Source organism: Crinia signifera, chromosome 3 (genome assembly GCF_055691185.1).
Source record: "Crinia signifera chromosome 3, ASM5569118v1, whole genome shotgun sequence".
In the NCBI taxonomy this organism is placed as follows: domain Eukaryota; kingdom Metazoa; phylum Chordata; class Amphibia; order Anura; family Myobatrachidae; genus Crinia; species Crinia signifera.
The window spans coordinates 8,021,967-8,037,728 of NC_139219.1; the positions used below are offsets into that span (position 1 = coordinate 8,021,967).

The following is a 15,762-nucleotide window of genomic DNA, read 5'->3' on the forward strand; positions in this document are numbered from 1 at the left end:
ATAAATTGCTCTGCTGTCTTAGCCTCTCCCACCTCTGATGATAGGCTGTTCCACTTGTCCACTACCCCTTCTGTGTAGTGATTTTTCCTCAGAGTTCCCCTGAACCTCCCCCCAGTGCCTGGGCACGTCCTCGTGTTCTAATACTTCCTCCTATGAAGAATGTTTCCCTCCTTATTGTGATAAAACCCTTGATATATGTAAAAGTTTCTATCATGTCTTCTCTTCACCAAACTATATATATATATTGAGATCTTTATAGTCTTTCAGGGTAAGTTTTGTAGTTCTGGGATATAGGATTGATCATGTTTAGGTCGACAATACCATGATCTACCAGTAGTGGTCGAAGGTGTCTAGTTGGACATTGATACCTAAACTTGGTCCACCGCGTCTAGTTAGACTGTGACGGGAGATTGACGCCTGTGAATGATCAAAGGGAACGTGGTTGACAGTAGAAAGGTCAACACAAGTTTTTCTGGTGCCGAATGTCACAAGGTTCTCCAGGGTCACTGTGTATGTGCACAGTGTCTGCCCACCATGTTTCAGGTACTATTATAATCTAACTCTATGTCCACTTGGCTAGTAAAGTATGAACCAAGTGGACTTGCAGCAAAAAAAAATATGAAAAACTTGTGTTGACCTTACTACTAGTCACTATCTAGACGCCATCAACCAAGTTTAGGCATCTAACCAGGCGCCTTCGACCACTAGTGGTTGGTCATGGTATTGACCTAAATATGGTGATGTAGGCCATGTACCATTTTACTTGCCCTTCTTTATATCGTACATGCAAAATAATGTAATGTAATAAAGCCCTAGTTTTGAAGGTAGACAAAGTCTGTCGCTATATATAACATCAGTGCATGTTTGTATTTCATACATGGGTGCAGAAGGTGTAATGCCGCACATATTAGCATTTGCGCAGGCCAAGGGCCTCGGGTGTCCTGTTCACGTTTCTAAGCCACCTGACGGATGCTATTTTCAGACACGTAGAAAATACTGTAGACCCATTTCTGTGGTCTTGCATGTGCGGCTTTCTCTTCTACGTGCATTAGAGGGAAATCCTGGATTAGAGAGGAAGCGATGGTTTGCGGTGAATGCGGGTAGGATCACATTTCCTGTAAAACCAGAGCATTTTATTCAAGGAAGGAAGGGAGACAACTGTTGTCAGTTCCAGAATCTCCATTTATTATCTGCCTTGGCGATTATTTAGGAGCAGCTGTCCTCGCTTATTTTCTATGCAGATTTCCTGATAAGAGTTATTCAAGGCTGGAAAACAATGTGTACTGCAGGCGCAATGGAGAAGAAATAATTTGTGTTCTCAGAAATCCGTAACTGTACATACTGAGAGATCTGAGGTTGGACAAGTCCACAAATGGGAATTGTTAGCAGTTTACTATGGCAGAGATGCTCCTGGTTGTCCTGATTGCGAGTCCATAGCTGGGGACCCCTATATATGCTACTGCACAGGAGAAGGGGGGCTGGAGGCTAATGTTACACTTGGCAGCGGACTTGTATCTCTGAATGGAGTAAGTAGGACTATTCAGGAGATCAAACTTTATGAAATTAGGTGGCATAGAATCCTGATATTAATGGTAATATACTCCATTTAAAAAGTATGTCAGAGAACGGGGGTGGCCAAACCTGTCCTCAAGATCTACCAACAGTCCATGTGTCTCAGGCAACTTGTGGATCTATAGTAGGAATGAATGCAGCAAGATTGAAATATGACCGTTAGTAATGACAGCACCTGTGCACCAGCTTAGGTGGTGTGGGAAACGTGGACCGTTGGTAGATCTCGAGGATCAGTTTGGCCACCACTGCCATAGACCCTTGCTTTTTCCTAGGCAAGCTGGGAGGTAACAACATATATTTTGGATTTGGTGGAGCAATAATACTAGAGTTAGAGGCGACCATGGGTCAGAAGTACCATGGGTCAGAAGTACCATGGACTATGTTGTAGAGCTTTCATGAGACTAAAGTCCATATAAAAAATAGTTTATATTCATTATCTTTAATAAAGCATTTATGGAGGACTTTGGGGGAGATGTAGTAAGCCTTGGAGAGAGATAAGGAACCAAGCACCTGACTTGGTTCCTTCATTGCTTTGGTGCATTGCTTAAAGGCAGATAGGCAATGTAACAAAGCAATGAAGAAGGCAAGTCAGATGCTTGGTTGCATAGGGAGAGGTATCAGCAGTAGAAAGAAAGAAGTAATAATGCCACTGTATAGGTCATTGGTACGACCTCACCTAGAGTATTGTGTTCAGTTCTGGAGGCCATATCTCCAGAAGGATATAAATACATTAGAGACTGTACAGAGAAGGGCAACTAAAATGGTGCATGGCCTACATCACAAAACGTATGGGGACCACACACGGGGCGATTTCAGGGCAATTTCTATGCGATCCCACTAGATCACTTAGAAAATGCCTTGTGCATCACTGTCACCCGGCATGCTGGATAAATCTATTACATCACCAGTCAGCACCAGTGTTCTCACCAGAGAACACTGGTCCTGACACATTGCTCCGCACATACATCACTGTGCAGCAAATATGCGTGGGATAGACATAAGGAACATTCTTACACAGAAATAAGGATCGGATAGGGTTTGAGGTAACAATATGGTTAAAAAGGGGCAGACTAGATGGGCCAAATGCTCTTGTCTGTGTCACATTCTATGTTTCTATGTAACCCATGCCTGGTGCCATTATTAGAGAAGGGTAAGTAGATGAAACCATTCACCTGGACAGGCGCAGGGGGAGGTTGGATTCGGTGCATGTTATTTTAATACAATAGTTTGACTTGGAAGCTGGGCCATGTTAGCTCTGCAGTGATATTGTGAATGGCAAAATGCCTGAGGCAGCAACAGCTGTAAATCTGGGTCTGAAATCTCTGCAGACTATAATTGGGGAACTTTCCCTTCCGTAGGAATAATACAGGAGATTTCCTAGTTACAATTCTTATTCAGTGTACTGATTATTATTCAGATTTCTCCTTCCCAATTGCCAGGGTTATCGTGGGAGCAGCAAGTAGATCATGTGTCTATATTGTCCTGTGATGTGGGTACTATCGGGACGCATCCAGAAATCATAATGGCGTCGGCAATGTCTGTGGCGTCTGCAATGATACTGCAATTTCTGTGGCTGCGCGCACGCAACCTTTTCTCATTGAGCGTAGAAATGATATCGATGCCATTAAAGATCAATATTTCCACAATATTTAAGAGTATTAAATGTAAGGATGCTGATCTCTTATCATCGTTAAAGATAGATAATGGAACCTCTGATTGTCCTTCCCTCTGATTGGCCGATTCGGCGGTGTCTCAGGTGCTCACCTGAATCAGGCCCTTAGTGTATAAGAGCAATGTGTTTTGCCCAATGTGACGTCACGTGTTCCATTCACATTGCCGAACATATGAGTGTAATGTTTTCTTAGTGGAACTCTCATTGCGCAGTTTGTGTGTAAAATGACAACGTTCTCATTTGTGACGTGCAGGACTTAGTGAGCGAGAAGCTACAGATGCAACAAACCAACAACGAACTGGAAAAATTAACCCATGAACTGGAAAAGATTGGGCTAAATAAAGAACGCCTCTTACACGATGAGCAGACCAGCGATGATAGGTGAGCAGAACATAGACAATATCCAGGCATACACTTACAATGAATCTTTATAGCGGACGACTGTTTGGTGGCTCCACCTTGCTGTACAATCTACCGCAGGCTGTGAATGGAAGCTCTAGAACCGGGCAATGCAGAATAATGACACGATTGTCCTTTGTGCCGTACGAATCAGGGTGCGAGTAATAGGCTTAGCTCTGACGAAGCCGTCATCTGGCATGTGACCTGTACAAACGTGTCTAATAAATGAATTGGAAGCCAGGAAACCCTAAATAAATGCACTGTCCAAATGGTGGCGCAGTCACCTTGACCGGCGATACCGCCTTCAGTACACAGATGCAGGGTATCAGTCACGCGTGACGTTTAGTCTTACGACCATCCAGTAAAGTAGTGGACTTGGACCTGGTCTTTGGGGGGGTGGTTGGATGTTTCATTCCAGTTTCTCCCATCACAACGGAACGGGAAATGGTTCTGCACTGAATCTCCTATTGGAGCCATCGTGTTGGGAACATCTGTTTGCAGAATCTCTTAGTGATTTCACGCTTACTAAACACTGCAGAATGTGTCCGCCGCAGCTCTCGCACGATTCCAGGAATGCCCGGGAGCACTTTCACAGAAGCATAGCAGTCTGCTGGTTATGAGAAGCCCTTGGGGGGGAGATGTAGCAACCAGGATGATAAAGGGGGATTCATCAACGCTTGGAGAGATACAAAGTACCAACGAATCAATTCCTGACATTTTTCCAACAGCCTGTAAAACGGCATTTAGGAGCTGACTGGCTGGTACTTTATCTCTCTCTGCTTTATCTCTGTCCAACATATGACTCATCTCGTCCTTTATCCTTGACAGCCAACGAGAAGAGCTGCGAGGGTTTCTTATAGAAATGTAAGAATAATAATAAAACAGGGAATATCGCCGCTAGGTCCACACTATGACGTCGACACACATTAAGTCGGCACGGAAGTTTGACACAAGCATTAGGTCATAGAAACATAGAATTTGATGGCATATAAGAACTACATGGCCCATCTAGTCTGCCCCTAAAGGTCAAGACTGGGAAGGTGGACAGTCAAGAACGACATGAGTTTTCTACTTTTATTTTAGCCGACAGGTGGTATATCCTACTCTACCATTCACTATGGCGTGGAGGGAGACTATAACAGGGCCTGAAGCATAGCAGGCCATGCGAGGGGGTGCAGTACACTGATTTACGGTGAAATTCGGGACAAATAATTTAAAAATCTCATGTCTGCCTTTTGATTGTCAACTTTAGCTATGTCGACCTATTTCATGTTTCAACTCAAGCCCTGTCGACCATTATTGGTTGACCAAATATATGTCGACACTGTGACCCATTCCCTAAAACATGCATTTTGTACTGCACCCACTGCGTGACAGCGTCATATCTGCAATACATGTCAATGGGAGACGCCGCAGGATAACAGGAAGGAATGGTTTGTGATGTTACATTGCACTTATTACATCTTATTCTGAGAGGAATGAGGATAAATGGTTTGTGCACAATGAAGCCGCTCAGATCTCACTGATCGCGGCACTGTAATCGGTCGTCTTTTCGCACCGCCTGGCTTTGCCGTGTGTCATTTCCTCTCTCTGACTCATGTACTGTGAGATACTTTGTAATGGTTTGGAGCCGTTAATGAGAGCACCTGTTCTCCCCTGTAACAAAGCAGCAGGTACAAGCTTTTGGAGTCGAAATTAGAATCTACACTAAAGAAGTCTCTGGAAATTAAAGAAGAAAAAATCGCTTCTCTCGAGGCGCGACTGGAAGAATCGACGAATTTCAATCAACAGCTTCGTCAGGAACTGAAAACTGTGAGTTATTGTTACACGGTACAGAATCCTCCACAGCACGGGCGCAGAACTTGTGTCGTATGGAATGTTGTATGCAGCAGGACACACCCCTTGTTTGTATGACCGCCACTGCTAGTATAAGCCTGTTACACTGCATTACGCATATATTAGGTGCAAGGACCGCCACTGCTAGTATAAGCCTGTCGCACTGCATTACACATATATTAGGTGCAAGGACCACCACTGCTAGTATAAGCCTGTTACACTGCATTACACATATATCAGGTGCAAGGACGGCCACTGCTAGTATAAGCCTGTTACACTGCATTACACATATATTAGGTGTAAGGACCACCACTGCTAGTATAAGCCTGTCACACTGCATTACACATATATTAAGTGCAAGGACCACCACTGCTAGTATAAGCCTGTCGCACTGCATTACACATATATTAGGTGTAAGGACCGCCACTGCTAGTATAAGCCTGTCGCACTGCATTACACATATATTAGGTGTAAGGTCCGCCACTGCTAGTATAAGCCTGTCGCACTGCATTACACATATATTAGGTGCAAGGACCACCACTGCTAGTATAAGCCTGTCGCACTGCATTACACATATATTAGGTGCAAGGACCACCACTGCTAGTATAAGCCTGTCGCACTGCATTACACATATATTAGGTGCAAGGACCGCCACTGCTAGTATAAGCCTGTTGCACTGCATCACACATATATTAGGTGCAAGGACCGCCACTGCTAGTATAAGCCTGTCGCACTGCATCACACACATATATTAGGTGCAAGGACCGCCACTGCTAGTATAAGCCTGTTGCACTGCATCACACATATATTAGGTGCAAGGACCACCACTGCTAGTATAAGCCTGTCACACTGCATTACACATATATTAGGTGCAAGGACCACCACTGCTAGTATAAGCCTGTCACACTGCATCACACATATATTAGGTGCAAGGACCGCCACTGCTAGTATAAACCTGTAACACTGCATTACACATATATTAGGTGCAAGGATGGCCACTGCTAGTATAAGCCTGTCACACTGCATTACACATGTATTAGGTGCAAGGACCATCACTGCTAGTATAAGCCTGTCACACTGCATTACACATATATTAGGTGCAAGGACCGCCACTGCTAGTATAAGCCTGTAACACTGCATTACACGTGTATTAGGTGCAAGGACCGCCATTGCTAGAATAAGCCTGTAACACTGCATTAAACATTTATTAGGTGCAAGGACCGCCACTGCTAGTATAAGCCTGTTACACTGCATCACACATATATTAGGTGCAAGGACCACCACTGCTAGTATAAGCCTGTCGCACTGCATTACACATATATTAGGTGCAAGGACCACCACTGCTAGTATAAGCCTGTCGCACTGCATTACACATATATTAGGTGCAAGGACCGCCACTGCTAGTATAAGCCTGTTACACTGCATTACGCATATATTAGGTGCAAGGACCGCCACTGCTAGTATAAGCCTGTTACACTGCATCACACATATATTAGGTGCAAGGACCGCCACTGCTAGTATAAGCCTGTCACACTGCATTACACATATATTAGGTGCAAGGACCGCCACTGCTAGTATAAGCCTGTTACACTGCATTACACATATATTAGGTGTAAGGACCGCCACTGCTAGTATAAGCCTGTTACACTGCATTACACATATATTAGGTGCAAGGACCGCCACTGCTAGTATAAGCCTGTAACACTGCATCACACATATATTAGGTGCAAGGACCGCCACTGCTAGTATAAGCCTGTTCCACTGCATCACACATATATTAGGTGCAAGGACCACCACTGCTAGTATAAGCCTGTTCCACTGCATTATACATATATTAGGTGCAAGGACCACCACTGCTAGTATAAGCCTGTCACACTGCATTACACATATATTAGGTGCAAGGACCGCCACTGCTAGTATAAGCCTGTCCCACTGCATTACACATATATTAGGTGCAAGGACCGCCACTGCTAGTATAAGCCTGTCGCACTGCATTACACATATATTAGGTGCAAGGACCACCACTGCTAGTATAAGCCTGTCGCACTGCATTACACATATATTAGGTGCAAGGACCGCCACTGCTAGTATAAGCCTGTTGCACTGCATCACACATATATTAGGTGCAAGGACCGCCACTGCTAGTATAAGCCTGTCGCACTGCATCACACACATATATTAGGTGCAAGGACCGCCACTGCTAGTATAAGCCTGTTGCACTGCATCACACATATATTAGGTGCAAGGACCACCACTGCTAGTATAAGCCTGTCACACTGCATTACACATATATTAGGTGCAAGGACCACCACTGCTAGTATAAGCCTGTCACACTGCATCACACATATATTAGGTGCAAGGACCGCCACTGCTAGTATAAACCTGTAACACTGCATTACACATATATTAGGTGCAAGGATGGCCACTGCTAGTATAAGCCTGTCACACTGCATTACACATGTATTAGGTGCAAGGACCATCACTGCTAGTATAAGCCTGTCACACTGCATTACACATATATTAGGTGCAAGGACCGCCACTGCTAGTATAAGCCTGTAACACTGCATTACACGTGTATTAGGTGCAAGGACCGCCATTGCTAGAATAAGCCTGTAACACTGCATTAAACATTTATTAGGTGCAAGGACCGCCACTGCTAGTATAAGCCTGTCACACTGCATTACACATATATTAGGTGCAAGGACCACCACTGCTAGTATAAGCCTGTCACACTGCATTACACATATATTAGGTGCAAGGACCGCCACTGCTAGTATAAGCCTGTCACACTGCATTACACATATATTAGGTGCAAGGACCGCCACTGCTAGTATAAGCCTGTCGCACTGCATTACACATATATTAGGTGCAAGGACCGCCACTGCTAGTATAAGCGTGTTACACTGCATCACACATATATTAGGTGTAAGGATGGCCACTGCTAGTATAAGCCTGTAACACTGCATTACACTTATATTAGGTGCAAGGACGGCCACTGCTAGTATAAGCCTGTTACACTGCATTACACATATATTAGGTGCAAGGACCGCCACTGCTAGTATAAGCCTGTTGCACTGCATCACACATATATTAGGTGCAAGGACCACCACTGCTAGTATGAGCCTGTCACACTGCATTACACATGTATTAGGTGCAAGGAGCGCCACTGCTGGTATAAGCCTGTTACACTGCATTACACATATATTAGGTGCAAGGACCGCCACTGCTGGTATAAGCCTGTTACACTGCATTACACATATATTAGGTGCAAGGACCGCCACTGCTAGTATAAGCCTGTCACACTGCATTACACATATATCAGGTGCAAGGACCGCCACTGCTAGTATAAGCCTGTCACACTGCATTACACATATATCAGGTGCAAGGACCGCCACTGCTAGTATAAGCCTCTTACACTGCATTACACATATATTAGGTGCAAGGACCGCCACTGCTAGTATAAGCCTGTCACACTGCATTACACATATATTATGTGCAAGGACCGCCACTGCTAGTATAAGCCTGTTACACTGCATTACACATATATTAGGTGCAAGGACCACCACTGCTAGTATAAGCCTGTCACACTGCATTACGCATATATTAGGTGCAAGGACCGCCACTGCTAGTATAAGCCTGTCACACTGCATTACGCATATATTATGTGCAAGGACCGCCACTGCTAGTATAAGCCTGTTACACTGCATTACACATATATTAGGTGCAAGGACCGCCACTGCTAGTATAAGCCTGTCACACTGCATTACGCATATATTAGGTCCAAGAACCGCCACTGCTAGTATAAGCCTGTCACACTGCATTACGCATATATTAGGTGCAAGGACCGCCACAGCTAGTATAAGCCTGTCACACTGCATTACGCATATATTAGGTGTAAGGACCGCCACTGCTAGTATAAGCCTGTCACACTGCATTACACATATATTAGGTGCAAGGACCGCCACTGCTAGTATAAGCCTGTCGCACTGCATTACACATGTATTAGGTGCAAGGACCGCCACTGCTAGTATAAGCCTGTTACACTGCATTACACGTGTATTAGGTGCAAGGACCACCACTGCTAGTATAAGCCTGTAACACTGCATTACACTTATATTAGGTGCAAGGACGGCCACTGCTAGTATAAGCCTGTTACACTGCATTACACATATATTAGGTGCAAGGACCGCCACTGCTAGTATAAGCCTGTTGCACTGCATCACACATATATTAGGTGCAAGGACCACCACTGCTAGTATGAGCCTGTCACACTGCATTACACATATATTAGGTGCAAGGACCGCCACTGCTAGTATAAGCCTGTCACACTGCATTACACATATATCAGGTGCAAGGACCGCCACTGCTAGTATAAGCCTGTCACACTGCATTACACATATATCAGGTGCAAGGACCGCCACTGCTAGTATAAGCCTCTTACACTGCATTACACATATATTAGGTGCAAGGACCGCCACTGCTAGTATAAGCCTGTCACACTGCATTACACATATATTATGTGCAAGGACCGCCACTGCTAGTATAAGCCTGTTACCGCATTACACATATATTAGGTGCAAGGACCGCCACTGCTAGTATAAGCCTGTCACACTGCATTACGCATATATTAGGTGCAAGGACCGCCACTGCTAGTATAAGCCTGTCACACTGCATTACGCATATATTATGTGCAAGGACCGCCACTGCTAGTATAAGCCTGTTACACTGCATTACACATATATTAGGTGCAAGGACCGCCACTGCTAGTATAAGCCTGTCACACTGCATTACGCATATATTAGGTCCAAGGACCGCCACTGCTAGTATAAGCCTGTCACACTGCATTACGCATATATTAGGTGCAAGGACCGCCACAGCTAGTATAAGCCTGTCACACTGCATTACGCATATATTAGGTGTAAGGACCGCCACTGCTAGTATAAGCCTGTCGCACTGCATTACACATATATTAGGTGCAAGGACCGCCACTGCTAGTATAAGCCTGTCGCACTGCATTACACATGTATTAGGTGCAAGGACCACCACTGCTAGTATAAGCCTATCGCACTGCATTACACATGTATTAGGTGCAAGGACCGCCACTGCTAGTATAAGCCTGTCGCACTGCATTACACATATATTAGGTGCAAGGACCGCCACTGCTAGTATAAGCCTGTCGCACTGCATTACACATATATTAGGTGCAAGGACCGCCACTGCTAGTATAAGCCTGTCACACTGCATTACGCATATATTAGGTCCAAGAACCGCCACTGCTAGTATAAGCCTGTCACACTGCATTACGCATATATTAGGTGCAAGGACCGCCACAGCTAGTATAAGCCTGTCACACTGCATTACGCATATATTAGGTGTAAGGACCGCCACTGCTAGTATAAGCCTGTCACACTGCATTACACATATATTAGGTGCAAGGACCGCCACTGCTAGTATAAGCCTGTCGCACTGCATTACACATGTATTAGGTGCAAGGACCGCCACTGCTAGTATAAGCCTGTTACACTGCATTACACGTGTATTAGGTGCAAGGACCACCACTGCTAGTATAAGCCTGTAACACTGCATTACACTTATATTAGGTGCAAGGACGGCCACTGCTAGTATAAGCCTGTTACACTGCATTACACATATATTAGGTGCAAGGACCGCCACTGCTAGTATAAGCCTGTTGCACTGCATCACACATATATTAGGTGCAAGGACCACCACTGCTAGTATGAGCCTGTCACACTGCATTACACATATATTAGGTGCAAGGACCGCCACTGCTAGTATAAGCCTGTCACACTGCATTACACATATATCAGGTGCAAGGACCGCCACTGCTAGTATAAGCCTGTCACACTGCATTACACATATATCAGGTGCAAGGACCGCCACTGCTAGTATAAGCCTCTTACACTGCATTACACATATATTAGGTGCAAGGACCGCCACTGCTAGTATAAGCCTGTCACACTGCATTACACATATATTATGTGCAAGGACCGCCACTGCTAGTATAAGCCTGTTACACTGCATTACACATATATTAGGTGCAAGGACCGCCACTGCTAGTATAAGCCTGTCACACTGCATTACGCATATATTAGGTGCAAGGACCGCCACTGCTAGTATAAGCCTGTCACACTGCATTACGCATATATTATGTGCAAGGACCGCCACTGCTAGTATAAGCCTGTTACACTGCATTACACATATATTAGGTGCAAGGACCGCCACTGCTAGTATAAGCCTGTCACACTGCATTACGCATATATTAGGTCCAAGGACCGCCACTGCTAGTATAAGCCTGTCACACTGCATTACGCATATATTAGGTGCAAGGACCGCCACAGCTAGTATAAGCCTGTCACACTGCATTACGCATATATTAGGTGTAAGGACCGCCACTGCTAGTATAAGCCTGTCGCACTGCATTACACATATATTAGGTGCAAGGACCGCCACTGCTAGTATAAGCCTGTCGCACTGCATTACACATGTATTAGGTGCAAGGACCACCACTGCTAGTATAAGCCTGTCGCACTGCATTACACATGTATTAGGTGCAAGGACCGCCACTGCTAGTATAAGCCTGTCGCACTGCATTACACATATATTAGGTGCAAGGACCGCCACTGCTAGTATAAGCCTGTCGCACTGCATTACACATATATTAGGTGCAAGGACCGCCACTGCTAGTATAAGCCTGTCACACTGCATTACGCATATATTAGGTGCAAGGACCGCCACTGCTAGTATAAGCCTGTCACACTGCATTACGCATATATTATGTGCAAGGACCGCCACTGCTAGTATAAGCCTGTCACACTGCATTACGCATATATTAGGTGCAAGGACCGCCACTGCTAGTATAAGCCTGTCACACTGCATTACGCATATATTAGGTCCAAGAACCGCCACTGCTAGTATAAGCCTGTCACACTGCATTACGCATATATTAGGTGCAAGGACCGCCACAGCTAGTATAAGCCTGTCACACTGCATTACGCATATATTAGGTGTAAGGACCGCCACTGCTAGTATAAGCCTGTTACACTGCATTACACATATATTAGGTGCAAGGACCGCCACTGCTAGTATAAGCCTGTCGCACTGCATTACACATGTATTAGGTGCAAGGACCACCAGTGCTAGTATAAGCCTGTCGCACTGCATTACACATGTATTAGGTGCAAGGACCGCCACTGCTAGTATAAGCCTGTCGCACTGCATTACACATATATTAGGTGCAAGGACCGCCACTGCTAGTATAAGCCTGTCGCACTGCATTACACATGTATTAGGTGCAAGGACCACCACTGCTAGTATAAGCCTGTCGCACTGCATTACACATGTATTAGGTGCAAGGACTGCCACTGCTAGTATAAGCCTGTCGCACTGCATTACACGTGTATTAGGTGCAAGGACCGCCACTGCTAGTATAAGCCTGTTACACTGCATTACACATGTATTAGGTGCAAGGACCGCCACTGCTAGTATAAGCCTGTTACACTGCATTACACATATATTAGGTGCAAGGACCGCCACTGCTAGTATAAGCCTGTTACACTGCATTACACATGTATTAGGTGCAAGGACCGCCACTGCTAGTATAAGCCTGTTACACTGCATTACACATGTATTAGGTGCAAGGACCGCCACTGCTAGTATAAGCCTGTCACACTGCATTACACATGTATTAGGTGCAAGGACCGCCACTGCTAGTATAAGCCTCTTACACTGCATTGCATTACACACATACATTAGGTGCAAGGACCGCCACTGCTAGTATAAGCCTGTCACACTGCATAACACATGTATTAGGTGCACCACTGCATATTATTTATCCATCGTCTTCCTATTATTATGTGTTTATTTCTCCAGGTGAAAAAAAATTACGAAGCCCTTAAGCAGAGGCAGGAGGAGGAGCGACTGGTACAGAGCTCTCCGCCGCGGCCAGGTGATGACAGTGTGCCGGTCAGTAAGTGGGAGAGGGAGAGTCAGGAGACCACCAGGGAGCTGCTGAAGATCAAGGACCGCTTGATAGAAATAGAGAGAAATGTAAGTCACAGACTGACGTACACATGTAGATATGCTGCTGGGTGTTTCTAATGTTGTGGATACAGCTGCACATACATTACAGAATTCAGGGTGGAAAATAGTAAATTAATAATAATCCTACATCACGTGATTGGCAAAGTGAGTCCTTCGCTAATGTCTCCTATAAAAGTGATACATTGCATTCTGATAAATGGCAGCTGCGGCTACAACATGGCTGCTGCTGTTGGGTCTCAGGGATGGGTACACAGTAAACCCTTCCCATGCTGCTTTGTGTCTTTCAGAACGCTACTCTGCAGGCAGAAAAACAAGCGCTAAAAACTCAGCTGAAACAACTGGAAAACCAGAACGACAACTTACAGGCACAAATCCTCACTCTGCAGAAACAGAGCATCTCCCTACAGGAGCAGAGCACAACGCTGCAGACACAGAACGCCAAGCTGCAGGTAACCGGGTGACCGAATGGTTTGCCTCCTGTTTTCAGTACATACAGTAGACAGTGTTGATGACATCTTAATCTCTGTTCCCAGAAGTCAATGGGGGAGATGTATTGAACCATCTAAACTGAACAAGTAGAGAAATTGTCTAAAGTGACCAATCAGAGTGTAGCTGTTATTTATCTAGTAGAGGATATTACTGTAAATGATGGGTAGAATCTGATTTCTGCAGACATCTCTTCCTGTTTGATACATATCCCGCTCAGGAGCGTTTTAACAGAGGCAGGGGACCCATGTGCCCCCTTCTGTCCATAGTGTGAATGGGAAACGGGTCACTCAGCCCGTTTAACCTGTTCACACCACCAAGAAACTTGGCAACGAACCGGTAACAACTCTGCTTTCTTACCGGTTCTTATTGCCGTGTTGCTACCCGTTTTCCGGACACGGTAACCCCTTTCACATCGCACTAATTACCGGGTCAAACTGGCTTGTTCCCGGGAATTAGTTGCGATGTGAAATGGGTATAAGAAGCCTATCGGACAATGGCGTTGCCCACGCATCCAAACCCCTGGAATCTATCGCATTCCAGGCTTGATGCGTATTCTTAACACCTCCGAAAATGGTATGACCGCTTTTACCCCTTGCAGACTTCCTGTCTTACATTCTATTCATGGGCTTTGGCTATATGTTATCAAAACTGGTAACAGAGAACAGTAGCTTGCCGTATTGTTAATGTAAATACAGTGCTGAATATATCAAGTTCTGTCATGATACTATGGGGGGGTTGCCATGGGATTTTCGGTAACATTTACTCTGTTGGGGCACATCAAAGTACGGCTTTGAAGATGGTAACCGTATATCTCTCGTTTCCCGATGGTATCGCAGGTTGAAAACTCCACACTGAACTCGCAGAGCACCTCACTAATGAACCAAAATTCCCAGCTCCTCCTTCAGCAGTCCAGCTTGGAAACGGAGAACGAATCACTGGTGAAAGAGCGGGAGGAGCTGAAATCTATGTACGAGTTACTGGTGAAAGACCACGAGAAACTGGCGCAGGTCCATGAACGCCAAGCGGGAGAGTATGAGACGCTCATCTCTAAACACGGCAACCTGAAGTCTGCGCATAAGAACCTGGAGGTGGAGCACAAGGATCTTGAAGACAGGTATCTGCTTATGTTTTCCGATAATACATACCCGGCCATGTGGGTCCATGAGCAAATATGCGGTGATATAAAGTGTTTGACGTGAAGTGATGGAGAGGGATAGCTTGTGTCAGCTCTTGTGACTACGCGCTGATTCATAGGTGCAGGAAAGTCTGTAGTCGGTGTGGACACATTGCATGCTGGGAAATAAATGCAGTTGTTCGCCAGTATTCAGACTGGTCATATCGCGCTTATCCATCTGCTTGAGGAAGTAGTCGCCATCGCTGTCAGTACAAGCCTGCAGCAGTCCTATATCTGGTGCAAAAGATGATTCAGATATCGGGTGGATCACTGAGTGTTCTCAGCTGTGAGATGTCCGCAAATCTGCCAAGAGGCCCAGGTCTCCCCCCCCCCCCCCCCCCCGGACGTTTAGCCAAAGGGTGAATGCCCAGCTGTACTCATTCAGCATACAATTCTTAATCACAAAATATTGCAATAAGCACATCTAATGGTGTGTACACACGGTAAGATATGGCTTCCGATTTTGCCGATATAGTAAACATCGGAAGCCATATCGCATGCAGATCGCATGCTTTTTTAGGGCTTGCGAGCCCGATGCGCTGCCGATGCGCGCTCCCGT

The 15,762-nt window shown here is 45.3% G+C and overlaps 1 protein-coding gene across 14 annotated transcripts in view; it reads left to right on the plus strand.

Moving 5' to 3' along the window:
* The window catches only part of CCDC88A (coiled-coil and HOOK domain protein 88A), a 178,333-nt gene that overhangs the window by 119,555 nt on the left and 43,016 nt on the right, over positions 1–15,762 (plus strand). For all 14 annotated transcript variants that reach the window (XR_014471551.1, XM_083175194.1, XM_083175192.1 and 11 more), the window contains exons 16-20: positions 3,498–3,625; positions 5,314–5,455; positions 13,370–13,546; positions 13,828–13,989; positions 14,866–15,143. Coding sequence is in view for 13 of the 14 variants with exons in the window: in XM_083175194.1 (XP_083031320.1) it covers positions 3,498–3,625; positions 5,314–5,455; positions 13,370–13,546; positions 13,828–13,989; positions 14,866–15,143 (887 nt within the window). In the remaining variant the exon portion in view is untranslated. The remainder of the gene's footprint in view (positions 1–3,497; positions 3,626–5,313; positions 5,456–13,369; positions 13,547–13,827; positions 13,990–14,865; positions 15,144–15,762) is intronic.